The 23,860-nt window shown below is 37.8% G+C and overlaps 1 protein-coding gene across 1 annotated transcript in view; it reads left to right on the top strand.

Annotated features, from left to right (window-relative positions):
• Positions 1-21,076, top strand: part of mtnr1aa (melatonin receptor 1A a) — a 58,980-nt gene extending 37,904 nt beyond the window's left edge. The window contains exon 2 of the mRNA XM_015010563.2: positions 18,901-21,076. Within this exon, the coding sequence (XP_014866049.1) occupies positions 18,901-19,769 (869 nt within the window). The 3' untranslated portion in view covers positions 19,770-21,076. The remainder of the gene's footprint in view (positions 1-18,900) is intronic.
• Positions 21,077-23,860: the final 2,784 nt, after the last annotated feature.

The raw sequence follows: 23,860 nt of genomic DNA, 5'->3' as shown, positions 1-23,860 counted from the left end.
TTGACATGAACAGCAACTGATGGCTTTGTTTCAAATGATCGATTTTGTCCAGTGAGTCGTAGTAAGTGACCCGCCACCATGTGACCACAGAACTTCTACATCTCCTCCCATTCAGTTATGAGCATTTCAATGTTCCACCTCAGGACATTAAGTTGAAGAGTCTCTCATTCACTAGTTCATTTCCAGGTCATCTTAAAGAAAATACATTCCAGCCCACTTAAATAGAATGACAGGCAATCAATTTTAATCGCAGGAAATAAAAGATGCACATCTAACCTAAATTATGACATTGTCTATTTAAGTAGGTAATTTTAGGAACGTTCTCACACGATAAAAGTGTTAAATATAGTCATTTTCTTTTGGGTAAAAGGGTCATTGAAAATCAGCAGCTTCTCCCTGAGACATTTTTAATTTCTGTGGCCTATTCTTTTACCTAAAATATAATTACTTTAACACTTTCAAATGAAAAACTACCATTTGAACAATATCTCCGCTCCATTTTAATTGTCCGATGTTATGTCTGTTGTTTTCTCTGGCCACTGTTTTGCATACACGGTTTGTTTTCAGGAGCCGTGAAGTTTGATTATTATGGAGCACTTCTTCCTGCACTCGAGGGCATTGAGGCTAAAGTTGGTGAACGAAAGTCTTTGTATGCTGATATGTATCTGTGACTATTTATAAACGAGGTTATTTTTCCTACTCGTCACAATTTTATCATTGTTTTCTTTCGGAAGCAGCCACATTTTGAGTGATCCTGGCAGGAGATGTCATGTCCCATAAGCCCAAATCCTCTGTGAGAACATCAGACTTCAGTCTATCATTTCACTCATAAGAAGGTGTTGTTTTGTTGTTTAAAGCCTGGAGGCTCCATGTTATCGACCTTCTAACTTGCTGGCAAATTTAGCAAAGAATCAAATGTTTTCAGTATTCTTCATGTGACCATCAGCAGACAGAAATGATTTTGTTCTGTTCAGTAGCTCTCTGTATACAGAGTTGCATCTACCTACTCTTGCATAGACGTGACTTATGCTGTCTTATTTGTCATCACTTTATGGAGAAATGAAGCGATAAGTCCATTTTGTCTGTGGATCATATTCATTTGTTAGCTTAACTTTAGCGGGCTACAAATTAATACCTTAAACAAGAAATTTTAGATATGAAGCTGCAACATTAAATTTTACTCTGGGGGATTCTTTTTTTCCTTAAACGTTAAATCGCAATTTAGATTTGGAATTTTTTAAGCGACTGAGTTTTTTAGGAGGCAGAAAAACAGTTGTTGTGTTTGCGATGCGTTTAAAGCAAAACCTGTTTGTCCTCGCTGAACTTCAAGTCAGCCTCCCTGTATCTGGGTCAGCCCATCGGCCCCCCGCCACACACGGCCCTTCGCTGCCTTTCAGAGAGCTACTCAGCAAGCGTCGTATCACCTGTGGAATACATGATGGAAAGCATGGGGGACAGAAATCTAAGGTTTTCTTATGGGAGCGCGGTGGGGGGTAGAAAACACTTAAAAAGTCACATTTTACAAGGTAAATGTTTCCCTCATTGGGGGGAAAGAGACAAATTGCTTGACGTTATTTCAATGATTGCGGTTTCTTTATGCGTAGGTCATTCTGCAACCATTTCAACTGATTGCAGTTGTACAACCCCTGGCAAAAAGTATGGAATCACCAGTCTTGGATGAGCAGTCATTCAGACATTTCATGCTGTAAAACAAACTCGGATCAAAAACATGATACAATATTAAGGTCATTCCAAAGTGCAACTTGTTGGCTTTCAGGAACACTCAAAGAAATGAAGAGAAAACATTGTGGAAGTCAATGAATGATACTTTTATTGACCAAACACAGGGAAATAAATATGGAATCACTCAATTCTGAGGAAAAAAGTATGGAATCACTCAAATTGGAGGTAGAAAAAAGGACACACCCAGTCTATTTCCTTTCCCTAAATGGACACCTGCCCCAGATTAGATGTGCCCGTTAGTGTGCAGTTCAAAACACCTGCAGTCATGACACCTTGGAGGGCTGCTGGACGAAGTGGAGTGGCGAGAACCATGACTCCAACAAGAGAAATGTCCCTTGAAACAAAAGAGAGGATTGTGAAACTTCTTGAAGAAGGTAACCCTTCACGCATGGTTGCTAAAGATGTGGGCTGTTCACAGTCAGCTGTATCCAAGATATGGTCCAAACACAAACAGCATGGAATGGTTGTTAAAGCCAAGCGTACTGGTAGACCAAGAAAGACATTAAAGCGTCAAGACAAACAACTAAAGGTCATTTGTCTTGAAAACCAAAAAAGTACAACTAAACAGATGAAGCATAAATGGGAGGAAGCTGGAGTCAATGTATGTGACCGAACCGTAAGAAATCGCCTAAAGGAGGTGGGATTTCAATACAGGAAAGCTAAATGAAAACCAGCATTGACACCTAACCATAAAAGAACAAGATTCCGATGGGCTAAGGAGAGGCAATCATGGACTGTGGATGACTGGATGAAAGTTGTCTTCAGTGATGAGTCAAGAATCTGCATTGGACAAGGTGATGATGCTGGAACTTTTGTTTGGTGCCGTTCCAGTGAGATTTATGAAGAGGCCTGCCTGAAGAAAACAACCAAATTTCCACAGTCCTTGATGATATGGGGCTGCATGTCAGGCAAAGGCACTGGGGAGATGACTGTGGTTAATTCTTCTATCAATGCACAAGTTTACATTGACATTTTGGACAGTTTTCTCATCCCTTCAATTGAACAGATGTTTGGTGATGATGAAATAATTTTCCAAGATGACAATGCATCGTGCCATAGGGCAAAAACAGTGAAGGCATTCCTTGAAGAAAGACACATTCAGTCGATGTCATGGCCTGCAAATAGTCCAGATCTCAACCCAATAGAAAACCTGTGGTGGAGATTGAAAAAAATGTTCCACAAGAAGGCTCCAACCTGCAAAGCTGATCTGGCAACTGCTATCAAAGAGAGTAGGCACCAAATACTGTTTGTCCCTCATCAAGTCCATGCCTCAGAGACTAAAAGCTGTTATAAAAGCCAAAGATGGTGCAACTAAATACTAGTGATGTATTTTGAATGGTCTTTTGTTTATGTGTTTTTCATGATTCCATACTTTTTTCCTCAGAATTGAGTGATTCCATATTTATTTCCCTGTGTTTGGTCAATAAAAGTATCATTCACTGACTTCCACAATGTTTTCTCTTCATTTCTTTGAGTGTTCCTGAAAGCCAACAAGTTGCACTTTGGAATGACCTTAATATTGTGTCATGTTTTTGATCCGAGTTTGTTTTACAGCATGAAATGTCTGAATGACTGCTCATCCAACACTGGTGATTCCATACTTTTTGCCAGGGGTTGTATTTCGTATTAAAAAGTTCTTAAGGTAAAAATAGAAAAGAAATTATATTTTTGTAAATGTATGTCTGTGATTTATAATTTAGAGTGCGCCAAGACTTTCAGACAGGTTGTTGCCGTGACGACTTTGAGCAACTGCCGATCAGCGGTCAACTCCTCTCACAGTCATTACGTCGTTACTGCTAGATAAACTTTGTCTGATATTGCAAAACCCACATAGTGTCCAAAACTTATTAGGTTTTATGAAGTGAAGTGAAGTCAGTGGCTCGATGCAGCCTGCTAAGTTTCCTTACTTTTACAAATCAGTGATTCTTGAGAATAGGGACAAAATGGGTTTTAATTTTCCCATTTTTTTTTTATTATTTCTCAACCTTATGTATGCAAATATGACAAATAATGTTTAGAAAATATGAAGATGCTAAGGTACAGGCTCCCAGTTGCAAATTTTTTTAAAAAAATTACATTTTTAATCGACCTGACCCAAAACTTTGTCATCACCATCTGACAAAAATAAATCTAAAATGATTTTTAAAATACCCCATTAGTGATATTTTTACTCAATTTACAGACAAATGCTTCTCAAGAAATAAAATAAATATTATTTAAAACAAAAACAAGAAAAATTCCATCTGATGGAGTTGACATCTGACGGAGTTGACGAAATGCCAAACTACCTCAATTTATATGATGTTATTCTGAAGGAGGCCATATTGTAGCTCGTCAGGTCCATGAAATCTTTACATTATACCAAAATTAAGCTTTTATTTCGCAAAATTTCATCAAAGTTTTGTAAATTGTCAGTTATGGAGTTGACACATCATGGTTGTGACAAACAACTTAGGAATAAAACAGAAGAAAAAACTAAAGAATAACTTAAGCTAACCGGAGCTAACTAGCCCTCCTAGCAAAGGAAGAGAAAAGACAACGTCATGGGGTCCTCAGAAGTTCTGGTGCCCCCCAATAATGCCTGATTTTTTTTACATTCTTTTCATTTCTGACGGTGTTGACAAAAACTAAGGACAAATTTCAACGGAGTTGGAAAATATCTAAAAATTATTTTTAATTCAATTTATCGATACTTTTATAATTATTTATATGACTACTTATACTTAATTGTCATAATATATAATTTTAGTATTTCTTTAATTGTTTTAAACTATAAGAATGTGTTGAGTTCTGCTCCTGGACAAGGGCTTTTACAGGCATCATCCACCGACTACAATGTTTAAAATAAAAAAATATTCAGCAAAAAAAAGAAAAATATACATTGTTGTGCTCACATGACCCAGGTTAGTTTAGTTAGATATTTGAAAAAAATATATTTTGTGTATATTTTATTCAAATTTCATGCTTTATCCATAGGACCTGTTTTGTCCCTATTCTCAAGAATCACTGAAATTCAAATAAACCAAACTTGATGTACTGGTTGATAAGTAAGGTTCATTGGAATGTATTTATGATTGAACTGAAAGGATTTTTTAATAAACGCCTTATGATGTGAATTATATAAATTATATACAAACGCACTAAAATGAATTTAATTAAATTGGTGCTGGTCATTTTAGTTCTTCATTATTTTATGTATTATTTTCATTATTATTTTATATTTCAGTCATTTCGTACCAACCATTAAGGCATAATGTGCAAAGGGACGTTTCTAATGGATTGTCCTTTAATATCTGATTTAAAGTTACTTATTGTAATCTGTTCCTAACTACCATTAGTGTCATGCCTGTTCCCATGGAATGTATGCAGGAAATTGCCTGCAAGACAATCTGGCGTACTTTAAATTGTGACAAGTCAACAGAGAGCTGAGCAATAAGAAGATACCAGAATACTTAAAGACCAAAATCTATAAGACCAGTGAAACACTGTGGTGTGGATTGCTGGCTGCCAGTGAAGAAACATAAACATGCCGAGGCCTGTCACAATATGACATTTCACTGGATGATAAGTTGTTCCAGAACTTATTGCGATAAATGATAATATTGTTGTTTTGAGAACATTTTCAAGTAATACATTAGTAATAATGGCATAAAAATGCAAGAACGCATTCTTAAAGATCAATAAACTTTAAATTCTAATTAACATTTAAACACTGGAACTGGAATACATTTGGAATATACAAAATAAATAAACAACAGAAACAACAAATAAAATAAGGCATGAAGTCTCTGTAAACAAAATTATCTTTCAAAAAAAAGGGATAGTTGAGACCAAAAAACCAGACTGAAGACTTTTGTCATTTAGTTTTTGATTTAAAGAGAAAAACAATAAATCAAGCAAATGAAAATTATTGAATTTATTTTACTTCATTGTGCAATTAATTGATTTGCTACAGTAATGAACTATTTACCAACAAGTCTGTGAATCTGTACTTAATAACATATTCTCAATACATCATGTTATGCAGTCACTATTAAAATTAACAGGTTATTATAGTGTTTAGATACTAAAACGCTGTATTAAATCCTGCCAATAAACACTAACTTGGTCCTTGACACACAAAGATGACAAAACCAATGCAGGCAGGCTACCGGTGCTTTAGCCTGCCTGCATTGGTTTAAAACTCCTAAAATAAATGAAGGGTGAAATCAAAAAAGACACATAACTCTATGCAACCATGTCCCATGTTGTAGTCTTCACATCCACACACTGTTATAGGCTGGCGTCTATCCATTTCCTACCCGTAGGTAAAACATTCTCAGACATCCTTTATTCAGTGAAAATGAAGAAACAAGGGAAATACCAACAGAGGAACAGGTTTCTACTGAGAATCTGATTGACATACTTGGAACTCTTTTGACAATGCTTGAGATAAACTGCATTGTTTTGTGCATATTTCTGTCCAGTTGTATTGCATTTTGTAGGAAGTGAACAAGTAGTTATTAAGTTTGCCCTGATGTAGTATTCAGTGTCAGTAGTATCCAGGATTCATGAAGATATTTTGGCATTTTTCTTGAAACTTGCCTGTTTCTGTCATGATTCACATAAACCTCAGATCCTCACAGTTTCTGTTTCCTCTGTCCAATCCAGCCAGGCCGTGTCTACTTATTGTGCAGACTGTACTCAAAATATTGGGAAGGTATTACCCCAGTATGTCAGGTTTTCACCTAACAGCTCTCGGGCAATCAGTTTGTTGGTACTGGAATATTAAGTTTTGTGTTGACCATAAGATCAACAAAAGAAACATCAAGGACTGCTGGACGTTTTCATTGACAGGTTCAAGTTTAAGTTGACTGTACATGGTCACAAACAATAGTCAAGTAGGTTGACTAATGACAACAGGTTCCCAGTTGGTCGTAAGGCACCAAAAGTGTATGAAGAAAGAACCACTGGATCCACGGACTCGTGTGGTTTACTAAAATTCTGACTCTAATACATAATTGTTGTATCACCAGCTATGCATAAAAACATCATTATTAAAATACACATTTAAGATTTAAAAAATTAATAAACTCCTGGTTTAAACAATACACATGGAATGTGGTGGAAGTGCAGAGGCAGCTGGGATCTAGGAATCATGTTGGATAGGTTTTAAGACGAGTCTTGAATATGGTTAGTGAGGAAACTACAAAGAGCCACAGGGAGTGCATTCCAGAGTGGAGGAACAAAAGCAGTTGTGGTTTCTGATAAGGGGGCCATGAGCAACTGCCCAGGGCACCCTTTCCCCCACCCCCTGTTCTTCAAATGCCCCTCCAGTCAACAACTTCATGGAGGAGGTGGGGCCTGTGAGGAGTGGATAGAAGTGTGGCAGAGGCCACAGAATATCTTGTTATATATACTTCCCCAATACATAGGAAAGTGTATGTTACTTTAAGCTCTAGAGATATTTGGGGGCAAGTTTATGGAGGACTTTGCGTGTTAAAGGTTTTTCCCTTTAACATGCAAGACAAATTTACAGCATATCTGAAGCACTCTAATGGAAGTACTATTAAATAATTCAAATAAAACTGGAACCTTGTGAATCAGAACGGAACAAGTCTGGGATAATCAGCGCTGTAGCTGCACAGCGCCAGAAACACAACTTGTTTTTAACACCTTGTTTTGAGGGGAACTTAGCAAAACAGTTCCAGATGGGGTTTTCTACTGGCCTACTTTCCATCTTCTGTTCTGAATCACAGATGGCAGAAAGATGGCACAATCAGCTACTTTGCATTAAAGTCCTACAAATAAAGTGTGATGGTGTAGCAGGGCGCTCACTGGGGAGCAGCTGGAGCACTGTAAATCCTAGCAGCACCAGGAGCTACGAGAGGTGAACACACATGGTCCACGACTACTAGGGGAAAAAAGTACAGTATCCTGCACTAAAGTACCTTATGTTGAATAAAATTAATGTGACAAATATTACAGTCTAGCAAACTTAAACCTTACATCGGCACCTGGGTGTTTAACGAGGAGATTAGAGTTGCAGAAATAAAATTCACACAAGCTCTGATAAATGGGTTCATTTTCATATCAAATGCTGACACCAGTGCAAGACATATAAAGACTGTGTAATCAGATTGACAACATGACATTGGACAAGTTGTCTGGGGGGTTTTATCAGAAAGAAGTGACTGGACCTGTCAGGCTGTGTCACGCCACCAGCTGTGAGGGCCTGGCTGACATCCAGTGTGACACCACCCGTGGTCTTTTGTCATCTCTGCTCCCCGAACGCTGCAAAGTAAATGTGGCGGACAGGTATTTTCACAACACATGATCCTCAAAATTGCCGTAGCCGCTATGTAAAAAAAAATAAATAAATAAAAGGCCCCGATTTTTGGAGATTGGCATGCCTCTGTGAAATGTTTTAGGTTTTAGGATAGTTGGGCAGATTGGTGGGAAACGTCACTGGATGTGAGGCGGTGTTTATTAAGTCACAACCCAGGGCCAAAACGGAAAGGGCCTTCTAATATCATCGAGTAGGTAAAAGGGAACTTATTTATGTCTATGAATAAAGCAAAACAGCGAACTTTGGAATTGCAGTTGTGGAAGTGTTTTTCTTTGTCATGGAATAAAATGTCTCACTGCTTAGAACTTAGCTGGACGTTGTGTGTCAGTTCTGAGTATCTCTAAGGAATCTCCTACCCAATGGGGAAACGTTCTCAGCCTGATAAGATAATCACACAGGACCAGAGGAGGGCGGGGAAAAACCTTGAGTTTGACATGGAAACAAAAAGGGAAATTATACTGCCATGGCCATTTGTTAATGACTGTATGTTGTATAATTGTTATTTATTTAGACTTAGACTTCTTGTGGTTAATTAGAAGTTGGACTTAAGATTGAAAATGAGGTTCATCTTCCAACATAACCATAACACTAGACCTGCAATTAGAAGTACAACTGATAGTTTTAGTTAAAAGCCGGTTTAGATTGAGGTGTTAGAATGGCCCAGGAAAATAAATTCAGTCATCTATAGACATACCCAACAAAAGACCTGCAGCTGCAACAATAGTGAAAAGTCATTCTACATAGTATTATGTCAGGGAAGTTGGATGCAAATCCTTGCCACACTTTTCAGATCTATATTCAAAATATCTTTTGTTAAAGTTTTGAAATTGATGTATCATTTTTTTCTCATCTTGGCTGCTATGTGCTGCTTTTAGTCACCTTGATAATATTGTAATAAAATAGATTTGAGCTTATGGTTCCAACATGACTAAATGTAAAAATGGATGTGTTTGCAAAGGCAAAATAGCTAGCAAGCTGCTAGCTTCATTTGATAGCTGTTGAAGAAAGGCTGGATGTGTAGAGCAGCTTTCTGTTGCTCTACTGCTGCCGTTTAGCTCCAGAGGACAGAAGGCACCAAGGGCCAGTTTATAAAACCTTTTCTTCCTGTTTCCAAATGAAGGGAGGATCTCCTGTTTTTCTCTACCAGGAAGGGCTAAAAACAATGTTTTATCTAGCAAAGAAGATGGATATTGACAGATTATGTCTTATGTCTATATTAATGGACTGCACCCTGTGAACTTTTGCGTTCATTCCACTCTCTTGAAATAGATTCAGTGCAACATGCGAGGAGATTAGTTGTGCTGACCATCCACTGCTGTCACTGTTTTTATTCATAGACACAATACCAGCAAACCCAGTAGTGATTTGGGAATGTAATCACTGCCTCTTTATTAAGGCTTCATCTTGTTAAGGCTTTTTTATTGGTTTCCTCTCTCAGTAGTTATGTTTGCATTTTATTTTTAAGTTTCAGCAATTTAGTTATGAAGCTGTTGTCATGTTGTGTGTTTCTCTGGAAGAAAACCAGGAGCCATCACAAACCTCCTCTAACCCGTGACATGGTCGATGTTCAGAGCTCATAAACTTCCATATCACACACTTACACACTAATACACACACATGCACAGACAAATAATTACAAACTGTATTTCCTCCCATTCCTAGGGGACTCATCTTTATTTAATACTTTCCTGTTAACTGCTCGACTCATTACTTCCATCAGTCTGGGGATCTCACAGAGTTCTGATTCCTGGGATCATGTTCTCTGTTTCAGAAACTTATAAAATGTCTCCACACCCTCTGAGACAAAACAGGGTATGGATTTTTCTTTTATTTCATTAACAGTTACAGCAATTTCAAATCTATGATGAATTATAGATTCATAGATTATAGGTATAGATGTGTGTGTAGGTGTGTGTGTGTGTGTGTGTGTGTGTGTGTGTGTGTGTGTGTGTGTGTGTGTGTGTGTGTGTGTGTATACAGCTCCAAAAGAAATTAAGAGACCACTTAAAATGATCAGTTTCTTTGTCTGATTTTACTCTTTATAGGTAAATGTTTGAGTAAAATGAAAGTTGTTCTTTTATTCTATGAACTACTCTCATGTTCCAAGCAAATTTAGTATTTATCTACAGAAAATGAGAAATAGTCAAAATAACCAAAAAGATGCAGCACTTTCAGACCAGAAAACAAGTTCATATTAATTTAGAAACAACAAAACTAATGTTTGATCTCAGGAAAAGTTCAGAAATCAATATTTGGTGGAATAACCATGCATCAGTGCAGTGATCTCTAAATTTTAAATACTCAAGTAAACCTGAAAATGCAAAATAAGTACTGTATTACTTCTCACTTCTAGTGTTCTTTATATTCCTGTTAGAAGATGGAAATGATTTTTTTTATTTTTTTTTTTTACATTTGGTTAATAAATACTGTAGCAGAAAAGTGTAACTCACTAATTGCAGCTTTGCCTTATTGGCTCACATCATATGTCTTAACCTGCTGATATTTTTTATAAGCACATCTAATGTTGCAACAATGCATTATCACTGGGATCATTTCACCAGTTGTTGTTCCCCAGTGGTGGTTTAATGATGTAACACTTGGTGAACCCTTCTCCACAGAACTGACATCAGAAGATCAAAAAGCAGACTCACTGTGAACGATGGGCCGCTCCATCCCAGCCTACCCTGTCCTAACTTTTCTCCCCAACAATCTGCTTAAAGCACAGAAGTCAGAGACATTATGCGGCTGAGCAAGCTTTCATTCTTCTGCTACAAATGAGGTTTTAACTTGCCTTAGGACAGATGTGTTACCTTTTGACAGGTCTACCATCTCAGTCAAACTCGCAACCTTCCGCCGTCCCCTGAGGGGGTCACATCAGGCCCCGGCCAGACACTTTTACTGAAAGAGAAAGCCCATCGGGACGTGGCTTGGCTTAATGAAACACTGATAAGAAACCCCTTAAAGTACTGATAAATATCTCTGTCTTAATCACCTCAGGGATGGATTATTGCTTCTCTGTCGGCCAGTCTCTGCTGTATAATCTACGGCTGATACAAAATTCTGCAGCCAGCCTCCTAACTAATATCAGAAGATACAGAAGCAAGGTTTTCCCATGGCAGTTAATCTCCTCTGGCTTTCTGAAGAAACATAGTTAGAGTTTCATTTGTTTTCACTCTTTGTTTTTGAAGCTTTGCTCTCGAGTTTTTCCAGCTCTTTGGCCATTTTTTGAGTTTCATTCACTTTAGTTTTATTTATGTAGCAGCATTTCACAATGCGTCTTGTCAAGACACTTTAAAAAAGTAAATTCTATCCAATTATACCAACAAGTACACCCATTCAACTGATCCTATTTATCAAACAATGCATCAAGTTCAGTTTATTATTCAAATTAGTAAAACCTTGTATCTAAGGAAACACAGCAGCCTGCATCTAGTGGAAAATAATAAAGGGAAACTCCAAACAAACGTGTTTTTTGCAGGAACTCAGTGTTTCAGAACTTTTCCAGTTTTCCAGATTAGAGTAGAAGCTGAATGTTGCTTCTCCATATCTGTATCTGGTTCTGGAGATGTAAACAACAACAACAACAGATCTTTATGGTCATGTAGAACATAAGCGTATATCATAACCCACAGCTTAGTGTACTAATTGGTCACCACGCTTTGTAATATAGATATTAACAGATTTCACCTTGACATGAAAATACAACCCCTGGCAAAAAGTATGGAATCACCAGTCTTGGATGAGCAGTCATTCAGACATTTCATGCTGTAAAACAAACTCGGATCAAAAACATGATACAATATTAAGGTCATTCCAAAGTGCAACTTGTTGGCTTTCAGGAACACTCAAAGAAATGAAGAGAAAACATTGTGGAAGTCAATGAATGATACTTTTATTGACCAAACACAGGGAAATAAATATGGAATCACTCAATTCTGAGGAAAAAAGTATGGAATCACTCAAATTGGAGGTAGAAAAAAGGACACACCCAGTCTATTTCCTTTCCCTAAATGGACACCTGCCCCAGATTAGATGTGCCCGTTAGTGTGCAGTTCAAAACACCTGCAGTCATGACACCTTGGAGGGCTGCTGGACGAAGTGGAGTGGCGAGAACCATGACTCCAACAAGAGAAATGTCCCTTGAAACAAAAGAGAGGATTGTGAAACTTCTTGAAGAAGGTAACCCTTCACGCATGGTTGCTAAAGATGTGGGCTGTTCACAGTCAGCTGTATCCAAGATATGGTCCAAACACAAACAGCATGGAATGGTTGTTAAAGCCAAGCGTACTGGTAGACCAAGAAAGACATTAAAGCGTCAAGACAAACAACTAAAGGTCATTTGTCTTGAAAACCAAAAAAGTACAACTAAACAGATGAAGCATAAATGGGAGGAAGCTGGAGTCAATGTATGTGACCGAACCGTAAGAAATCGCCTAAAGGAGGTGGGATTTCAATACAGGAAAGCTAAATGAAAACCAGCATTGACACCTAACCATAAAAGAACAAGATTCCGATGGGCTAAGGAGAGGCAATCATGGACTGTGGATGACTGGATGAAAGTTGTCTTCAGTGATGAGTCAAGAATCTGCATTGGACAAGGTGATGATGCTGGAACTTTTGTTTGGTGCCGTTCCAGTGAGATTTATGAAGAGGCCTGCCTGAAGAAAACAACCAAATTTCCACAGTCCTTGATGATATGGGGCTGCATGTCAGGCAAAGGCACTGGGGAGATGACTGTGGTTAATTCTTCTATCAATGCACAAGTTTACATTGACATTTTGGACAGTTTTCTCATCCCTTCAATTGAACAGATGTTTGGTGATGATGAAATAATTTTCCAAGATGACAATGCATCGTGCCATAGGGCAAAAACAGTGAAGGCATTCCTTGAAGAAAGACACATTCAGTCGATGTCATGGCCTGCAAATAGTCCAGATCTCAACCCAATAGAAAACCTGTGGTGGAGATTGAAAAAAATGTTCCACAAGAAGGCTCCAACCTGCAAAGCTGATCTGGCAACTGCTATCAAAGAGAGTAGGCACCAAATACTGTTTGTCCCTCATCAAGTCCATGCCTCAGAGACTAAAAGCTGTTATAAAAGCCAAAGATGGTGCAACTAAATACTAGTGATGTATTTTGAATGGTCTTTTGTTTATGTGTTTTTCATGATTCCATACTTTTTTCCTCAGAATTGAGTGATTCCATATTTATTTCCCTGTGTTTGGTCAATAAAAGTATCATTCACTGACTTCCACAATGTTTTCTCTTCATTTCTTTGAGTGTTCCTGAAAGCCAACAAGTTGCACTTTGGAATGACCTTAATATTGTGTCATGTTTTTGATCCGAGTTTGTTTTACAGCATGAAATGTCTGAATGACTGCTCATCCAACACTGGTGATTCCATACTTTTTGCCAGGGGTTGTATAGACATTTATTTCAGAAATCCCCAGAATAACACACATTTTCCCACTAAACATGCTGCCATTGTAATGTGACATCACGTAATGAGGTCCACTCATGCTCTCAGATGTATTTTTGTTTTACACGTTGTAAGGACGGTTCTGTTTTTTTGTTCAGGACTGGAGGCATTTCTCTTACGGTTTCCTGCACACCAACACCGCTCACATTGTATGCACTTGGTCTTTACTTTTGAACTTGAGTCATGAGATCACTACTGTATTGATTCAGTGGACTGGCGTATTTCAGTCCTATACGTTTGAAATTCTACTTCCTTGTTTCATTGCCTTCTTGGTGTTTTATTTGTTTTTAATCTGCACTGTTGTATTCTGACTTTTATTTCCTTGTAAGTGTTTAGGGCTCTGTTTGAAAGCGCTTTGCAGATAGTTATTATTATTATTTGGTTGAATGTCACAGTGATTCAAGGCAAACTTATTCAAACCAGCTTCACCTGGAGATGACCTGCAGCACTTGTAGAGATGTCAGAATCCTGTGTGACGTGTTGAAGACAGCTGGCATATCTTTTGTTGAATTCAAACAACTGAATATGAGATTAAGCTACACACCATGTACCAGACTATTGGTTGCTTTTCAAATGCCAAGCAGCATTGCAGTATTTCAGCTTGCCAAGCTGCATTTTAATTCATATATTTTAGATATGCTTTGTGAAACCATCCTCTAAACGACTGGTGGAACTGCCCATCTGCTGAGCTCCTTTGGTGACCAAAAATAGGAGAAATTATTTGGTGCAAAACATTCTTCATCATTTTTAGGCACATCTTTTGAGCCACCACAAACACAGACTGGTTACTGTGAGATCAGATGAGGTGATGAGTTGAGATAACCGTATGGAGCTTGACAGGGAAACTGGTTTTACAACCAGATCGTTCAACCAGACACACACGGCCACTGCAGCAAACAGAGACTATTGGAACATTCATGCTTTCTGATCCAGATTAGAAAATTATTGATTTTGTTTTTTCTAAGTTCACTTGTAAAATAAAGACCATTACCAGAGTTCATCCAACAGTTACAGGTCCTGTAAATTACGAACATTTGATTTCCCTTCTAATTAAATGAATAGGACAATACATCGTTTATTTGTGTACACCCAACAAATATAGATGTTGGCACCTTGGACCTTCATGGCTCTGAGCTCTCACCTGTTTCTAACACACAAATCTGATCTTCAAAACTACAAACCCAATATTGAATTGGTTGAGATTATGACTGTTTTTGTGTGTGTTTTTTTCTATTATTTCTTTTATCTGGCTTTAAGTAATTATGTCTGATCTAAATGAAAATTATTTCTTATTATTATTTGTGACTACTTCCGTTTTCGTGGAAGTCGGGATTTTATCAAAATTAGGATAAATTCTGCAGCTTTCACAGTGAGCTGAACATGTGGGTAACAACTCAGTCAGTCATCTGAGCAAACCGAGGCAACACATTTTGAAGGACAATAGTCAGAGTGTGGCTGAAACCTCTGAAACGTGTCAGAGGTTTGAAAATTTCCACTGCTTGGGGAGAAAAATTTGGACGGCTCTCAAAGTGAAACGAGAGTCTGACACTGATGCCGACTTTCCTGCAGAGGAAAGCGTTTTAAAAGAAACAAGAGGACGGAGGTCTCATCTGTGCTTGTTTGTTTTTCCTCTTTATTACTGCAGAGGTTGAAAGGCGTGAAGTTTTTTAATGGATGGATGATTAGATCATTTTATTAGCCACAAATATTTATTCATTATAATTTTTATTAACTATGGATCTTTATCTTTTGGGAGCAGTGACCAATTATAGCCATTGTTTTTTCTAGCAGTTGACTTTGATGACAGCACAATAACAAGATGACCTGCATGACTGGGAGACTATGAACAATAATGAGATGATGGAGAAAATGAGCTAAAAACATCTTGAGATAATAAATTGGATCATCTGAGCAAAGACAGAGGATTTGTTTTCAGATAAAAATGATAAAGAGTCAGACCTTAACTGAGGGCAGAAATGAGCAAAAGAACAAATAAAAAATTAGAAGGAAACGATCTTTCTGAATACTCACCTAATCTAACCTAACCATTACTGAATTCTGTATCTGATTGCAGCCTGTTCACTTTACTGAGAAGAGCAAGATGACTGACCTTTTGTGACCTTAAGAGCCAGGTGCTTTTATTTGTTTTTTCAAAAATCTGTTAAAGTTTACAAATTAGCTGAAAAGGTTGTAAATTAACTTGCTCATGTTTTATAATCTTTCAATTTATAAGACAATTCTGAATTGTGTACATGTGCCATGAGGAAATCAAGGCTCACAATGTTATTATTATAGATCGGAGGGTCGGAATCTAGCTGACATAAATGGACTGGATATCTTTTTGGCTTACTGGGCCGTGTCAAAATTCATTGCGAGCCACAGTGGCAAAAAGGCTCAGATGAGCTTCACTTGTACCTAAATCCTAACTGGAATTGGTTAAAAGTGCAGGATTGCAGAAATGGAAAAGGGACACAGCATGGGGCCATATCTATCCTCAAGCCAAATGAAAACTCAGAATGATGCGTCAATCACAGAACTGACCACAGTGACAGAGAGAGACTGAGAGTGAGAGAGTCCAGCAATCCCAAAGGCGTTTCACCTTGACAAGGTCAACACAGTGTAAAACCTTCTGTATCAGCGCTTCCACAGGGACAAACAGGCACGGGAGGGGCGGGGTGCACCTTAAACATGGCCTTTTGTGTGTCCCTGCAGTTTTCACTGAATGTAGAAATTACTTTTTATTCAGACAGTGATTGTAAAACTTCAAATCCTTTAACCATCTGCAAGATCATGTCTAATCTACAGATGCACCGATCCACTTTTTTCACTTATCGATATCAGTATCAATATCTGAGGCTTAGTATCGTCCGATACCGATTGAAAAACAGAACTGAATTGTCTTAAAGCGTTTTTCTTTTTTAAACACACATTTAAATGCACCAATAGCATCGCAAACTAGATCCAACATATAAAAACAAAACAACTTTAATTTGTTCAGTTTGTGCAATTAGGAGTAAAACAGCTAATGGAAAATAAATAATAAATAATGGACAAAAAGCAACAGGTTGATAAAACATGTAAATATAAGCTGCAACAAACTTTCTTTCAAATAGTTCAGAAGGTGCAATTAGGAATTTGAAATATAATGTAAAATAAATAAGAAAGCATGATGTCACTCAGAACACAAAACATAAAATTAAATTCAATAGATCTTCCCTTATGGATAGGACACACTGTCACCAATCTAGAATTTTTTTTTCAATATCGGGACTGATTTAGATATGAATATCAGCTTGGTGGATCTCTAATCTATTTCCCAGCTATTTGGTAAAACAGTTGGTTGTTCCAGTTCCTATATTTTATGTTTTCATCTACTTGTGAGCTGATGAGTAAAGTTAAGGCTTCAGTCGCAAAGGGTTGTTTTCTGAGACAATCGAGTTATCCCCTGCACATGTAGCCATAGTTTTACTTAAATGATATTACCTGTAACTTAAATAAATACAAAACATTCCACTTTATGCAAGTTTTTAAAATATCTGACATTTAAATGGGATTTTCTGGGATTTTCAAAGACCCTCTAAAGTTTAGAGAAACTGATAAACTTTAAAAAAAAACTACAATTATTCACCATGTTGTACAGGAAAAAGAAAATATGCTAAACGGAACTCTGCAGGTGTCCTTGGTAAACTATTCACCAATTTTTACTTCACTAAAATAGATGCATGACAGCATATAAACATGTGTGGTCTATATATACAAATATAAATATATTCTGTTGAGCTGCAACATGAGCTTGGTGCAACAGCAGCTGCTCCAAACTCTCAGTAGAGGTCAACTGAATGACACCTATAAAAAAACTAAACACAATTAATGTTATGTATTTTTGGAAATAACAGGCTATGCAACTGATCTGTGGTTTCATATTTAAGCTCAGGTGATAGTGGCACATGCAGTCTGTGAGATGGGGAGTGTTTCTGATACATGAATCAGCCCAAAATGAAACATCTTCTCATGCAGCAGTAGAAATGCTTTCCATCTGACGTGCATTAAATGCATCTTATCATCTATGGCTGTGGGGTTTTCACATTTGAATCATTGAATCCAGGCCTGGCATTACGCCTCGTGATGATATGTTTAACATCTTCCACTGACAGACAGGAAAAAAGATGTGAAAATGCTGTTTAGTTAGATGGAGAGATACTGTCAGCATGTCATGACATGCCTCTCCATGACCAAATATTAACTTTTAATTATTGTTTGTTTTTAAAAGAGGTGTGTGCTCGCTGTCATCTTTGTTATAAAGTGTCCTCTGCCAAAAAGCAAATGAGGTTGGTTCCTCGTTTTAGGAAAAACAACAGAGAACAAAAGGAACGTCTGTGGATCGTCCCGGCCTCGCATGCACACCGTGCAGCGTTTGCTGACAAGTATGGGTGTGCATTATTTAGCAACAGGCAACCCTGGTTTTCCAGTATTGACCAACATCAAAAGATGATAGCCGATGTTAACTCTGCAAATAACAATGGGAAAACTTTCATTTGTAATTCTGTGACACAGACGTCCTTTTTGTGCTCAGAAATCAGCCACATCAAGCCTGCTCCTTCTGACTCATGCAGATTTTTAGAAACAAGCCCAGATGAATGTCTCTTGAGGGAATGAACTGATTGCTATGCGTGAACTGGAATGACCCCGTTTATAATAATCTTCATTTAATACAGTATCCATATTTACTTTTGTGCTATTGTTTTTTTATTGAAATAAAAACTTAAAAAGTGCCAAGTGAACCAAAAAGCTGATTACAAAGCAGCTATGAAATATCAAAATCAAAGTGAAAATGATGTTTTCCTATTAGCTCAGTAAGTGTTGCTAATGCAGAGATTTTCAGAAAATGCTAAGAAGATTTCTACTGAATGTTAATGTCTCTTAATCGGTTTTAAAATATTTGATTGATTTGCAAATAAACATGCGAGTCGGTTATTTGTTTAAGTAATGTAAATAAATAAATAAATAATGTCTGCTTAAATCTTCACATTTAAGCTGATCATAAATGTGAAGATCAGCTTCACGTTTAAACATGGGCCGATGACCCAAAGTTAAGGAAATGATGGCCAATTTATTGTCTGAGTGATTTATCAGTGCACCTTTAGAAAATAAGCTGTGCTACTTCTCTGAGTCCCTCAACAAGTTCATACTTTGGCAGAAGTAGAAAGGAAATACAAAAAGTAAAATGAGAAGATTGAAATATCTTTACCTTGTTCAGTTTACGAAGAAAGCAGAAAGGCAAACATTTTGTAGAACTTAAAGCTTGTTTTTGTGTGTTTGTGTGACTTAACACCTTTCGTTTCACTTGTAGGAAACATCTTTGTGGTCAGCCTGGCTGTGGCGGACCTCGTGGTGGCCATCTACCCGTACCCTCTGGTCCTCACCTCCATTTTCCACAATGGCTGGAACCTGGGTAACGTCCACTGCCAGATCAGCGGCTTCCTCATGGGTGTCAGCGTCATTGGCTCCATCTTCAACATCACCGGCATCGCCCTCAACAGATACTGCTACATCTGTCACAGCCTCAAATATGACAAACTTTACAGTGACAAAAACTCTGTGTGCTACGTGGTCCTGATATGGGCGCTGACTGTGGTGGCCATCGTGCCCAACCTGTTTGTGGGTTCGCTCCACTACGATCGGCGGGTTTACTCCTGCACCTTCAAGCAGTCAGCCAGCTCGGCGTACACGATCGCTGTGGTGTTTTTCCACTTCATTCTGCCCATCATGATTGTCACCTACTGCTACCTGCGCATCTGGATATTGGTTATACAGGTACGGCGACGGGTCAAGCCGGACAACCGACCCAAACTGACGCCGAACGACGTCCGGAACTTCGTCACAATGTTTGTGGTGTTTGTGCTCTTTGCCGTTTGCTGGGCACCGCTCAACTTCATCGGCCTGGCTGTAGCAATCAAACCGGAGGTCGTCGCTCCCCTCATCCCCGAGTGGTTATTTGTGGCCAGCTACTTCATGGCTTACTTCAACAGCTGCCTTAACGCCATCGTATACGGCGTGCTGAACCAGAACTTCCGGCGGGAGTACAAACGCATCGTGGTGTCGGTGTGTACAGCTCGCATCTTCTTCCAGGACAGCTCCAACGACGCAGCGGAGAGACTCAAAAGTAAACCATCGCCACTCATGACCAACAATAACCAGGTCAAGGTGGATTCTGTCTGAACCAGAACTCACAGACTGGATTTTTAATGCTGGAATTGAGAGTTTCTCTATTTTTTAAGACTGACTGACAAAAAAAAAAAAAAATACCAAATATAAACATAAAACAGCTTCTGTCCTCTGGGCTTTCAAGACGTTCACACTGTACGGTGCTATCTGACCTCTGAACAATCACAGTAACAACAGATGTTTCTATATTCTTTGTCTTTGTATCAAGCACTTTGACTCTGCAGTACATGTAGTAAAGTAAATGAATAATGTCTACTTTGTTTTCATATTTGCATTGATGATATTAATGTTGAATTCAATTTTTTTGTGAATCTCAAAATTATACATACCACTGGCAGATTTGGATAAAGGAAGTCATCTTTATTTAAGCAGCAAGAACAGGCATATCTAAAAAAATTATATAACACTAGAATGAGTATACATATGAATTTTTATTTTTATTTTTGATTTCTGATGGTAAAAGTTGATGGAAAAAATGTTTTACTGGCAACAGGAATCAACCCCTCCCCAAAGTTGTTTTTTTCTTCTTCTTTTCCACACTGAATGTACTCACATTCAAAGGTTGGGGATTTCTACTCTTTCAAGTCTGAGACTATGGAACTGAAATACTAAGATGATATACATGTTAACTTGGGTGCCGACAAATGAGGATAAAATCCCAAAATATTCATATCCAATGTGGATTTAGGTGTAAAGTAAATTTTACTACCATGTTTCCTCCAGGTGGAATCATTGATTTGTTGAAGTGACCCAGGACTGAGACTGGGTGGAGGGAGCTACAGTTCAGGTAGTCCTCAGGGATTCAGAGCTAATCGCTAACGTTAAATAGTCAAAATAACAGTGGAGACACGACTCTGACTGTTCTGATTACAGAAAATATTCAAAACTGAGAATTGAGAAATGTTTGCCCTATTGTCCATCAGAAGCAAATTTAGTGTGAAAATAAACATAAATATCTGCCAGTGGTATAAAGGATTTGTCTCATAAATTAGATATATATATAACAAGGGATCATCAAAAAGTAATAATTAAGGCCAACATCGTTTTACTTTTTGTTGAACATATAATAATGGAGTTAGCAAGTTTAACAACAATATTTGTGACACTGTAACACTACTTGAGTACCGGCTGTATGAGTTGCTGCTATCTTATTATGCCGTACAATATTGTCCTTATTCTTTAGGTGGAATATTACAATTAGTAAGAGGGAACTTTCTCTCCATCCTGTGAAGTCATTATACTGTATGCATGGATATAAAAACTTGTTCATATGCAAAATAAAATCTAATATTGATCTTTGATTGATGGATTTGCTGTACTCTGTGCTCGCTTTACTCTTCCAAAAAGGCATTCTGTTTTTGGGGGGGTTGTGATCAACTTAAACTGCCACAATGTTTCAGGGAACAGTTCACAAGAAGAGCTTTACCTTAACCGGACAGAGTTGTTCACTAAAAACATTTTTTGTATTTTTGCCACCGTCTACTGACGACCTGACATGTCTGCTTCAGCAGATTTTGTGTCCTTGTCATTTGTCTGATAAAGTTGCAATAGCAATAAGTTCCCTTCAAATGGCACTTTCCATTCCCATTGACATTTTTTACAGCCTAACAAAGTAAACTAATATTTGCTGATGAACACTTCTGTTTATTATCAGTTAATTAGTGAACTGGTTTATGCTGCGTTTTGGAGAACGGTCATCTGGCTGCAGAGGACTGGAGGACTGGAGTTACCCACCTTCGTACCAGAATGACCTTTTACACAGGTTATCATGTTACCCTGCAGGGCTGCAATTAATGATTATTTTAGTAATCAGTTATTCTAGCAATAGGGTTAGGGTTGGATAAAAACAATTGCTCATTCAGCAGAATTTTCATTCAATCTCTTGAACCTGTACTAAGCAAACATTTTCAACATACTAAAAAGCAATAACAGCATTCCTTTAGACTCTTGATCATTTGTAGCACAAGATCCGTCTTTGCTTTTAATACTTCTATTATCAATACAAACAGAGTGCATGACTTAGCTGATTAATAACTGGACAGTAAAAGGTGCTTTATACAATGTCTTACGTTTTGAACCAGGTGAAGCTAACACTGCGCCGCTTGAGGAGTTCTGCATAAAACATCACAGACAAAGGTTTTCTAATCTTGAATTGAAATGTGTATTCATTTTTTTGTACAATTTTGGCTTAATTATTTGAGTGTATACTCCAGTTAATGACTAATCAGTTTCTAAATTAGTTATTTACTTCCATTATTTATTCATCTCACCTAATCCCATCAATCACTTCAGCCTTTTGCCACCTGTACCTTTTGTCAAATTACAAAGTTCATCCTCAGTTTTGCTTTTCTATAAACAATCAACACAAGAATACTTGACTTAAACTTACTTTATATTTCAACAACCTTTCCGGGCAGTGTGGTTTCATCTAAAATGGTTAAATGACCCATCAAAGTAAATGATTTGATGGTTTGAACCTCCTCACTGTCTGTTATTTTATGTGCTGCCATAAAGTCATGCAGTAGAAACACCCGTTCATGGTCAGTGTATGTAAAGTGTTGGTGGGCACTAGCATCCTTCAGATAGTGAAGGACTCTCCAGTGCACAGGAGGCTCCAGCTCTATAGGTTTACTGTACATCAGGGCTCTGATGTGTGTGACTTTTTTTTTTTTTTTGCGTAGGCAGCATTGGTTGTTGTAACACACAGAAAGGCGCCAGGCAACACAGTGCAGAGAACAGCTCAACAATGCATTGGAAATCCACTCGGTTTACGTAACGCCTCTGACCATCATCCTCTAAGCAGGAGCTGAAAGAGCTCCCTGTGGACTCCCCCCACCCCCACCCCCAACCATTTAATCCCAAGAGCTGTGTTTGATAGGGAAACAGAGGAGGTTGGTGATGAGCAAATGTAAAAATCCCAGGGATTTAATCTGCCCCCAAACGTTGTCATACAGTAATCTGGGGCCAAAGACTTTTTATAGCCCAGGGAGTACAACAAATGAAAGAGAAAAGACAGATGTTTTATATCCACTGATGTAGAGTTCATTCATGATTCATTTAATACTTTTAAGAAAAAGATTAAAGAAAAATAAAACAGATGAATCCCTGATTCACAAAACATGCAATTCTGCAGCTCATAGAATAATCCCTTCTTCAGATATAGTCTGATTGCAAAATATTCTCTGAAAATATGAATCAATGTGTCCCTTATTTTACAGAATTTATCTCAACCAAATGAAAAAAAGGTTGTTGCTTAAAAATCTTGTAGTACCAGGCGATGTTTCTAAACATTTGGGTCAGGCCAACAAGTTTGGGTTTCATCCATCAGCATGTCCTTTTGGAACCACATTAATTTCAACAAGATCGCTGAATGGCTGGTTTGTTTTTGGTCAAAACTGATCAAAATAAAGTATCTATGAAAACAAATTTTCAAAATATAAAAGCATGCAATTGTTTTCAGAAGAATCAAGAGTCAGGAGTGAGTGCAAATAAAAAAAATTTGTTGGTTTGAACATTTGGAACGTATGGTCTGTAGGAGAAGTGATAGACATTATTCTTAATAGCAAAAGATTCATACATGGTAGCGTTGAAGCTTCTTGCAAGTCATGTTTGAGCAGGACACATCATTTAAATACCATCTTGAACAGATTTCTATGATTTCCCTCTGGAATATTGCCAAAATTTGAAAGGTCCTGTCCAGGAGTGATGCTGAGAAACTAGGCATTGTCAAATTTAAATGTGTTTGTCTAGCACATTTAAAACTGCTGGAGGACTTAAGAATTATTTTCTCCACTTTGCTACGTTCTCTTATTGATTACATAACATTATTTAATGTCATATTTGGTTTTAACTTCATGTTTTCTCTTCTTTAACTCTGTGTAGAAGGCGGATGTGGTTTGATGTTCTGTTTAGCTCCAATATCTTCCTGTTTGGGTTCACACACCGCCCCACTGTTTAACCTCATCTCTGTCCTAGTCAAAGCTCTTACCAGCAAACATTCAGCGATTGTGCTCTTTCACTCTGTAGATTGAATCACCTGGTGATCTGTTTTTCACCTCAATGAAGCCACTAAAGGAGCTACTACT

The sequence above is a fragment of the Poecilia mexicana genome, unplaced genomic scaffold, assembly GCF_051168715.1.
Source record: "Poecilia mexicana isolate PSO_F unplaced genomic scaffold, ASM5116871v1 scaffold_2, whole genome shotgun sequence".
Lineage (NCBI taxonomy): Eukaryota > Metazoa > Chordata > Actinopteri > Cyprinodontiformes > Poeciliidae > Poecilia > Poecilia mexicana.
Note: the sequence above shows the minus strand (reverse complement) of the source record. Positions and strands in the feature narration are given on the sequence as shown.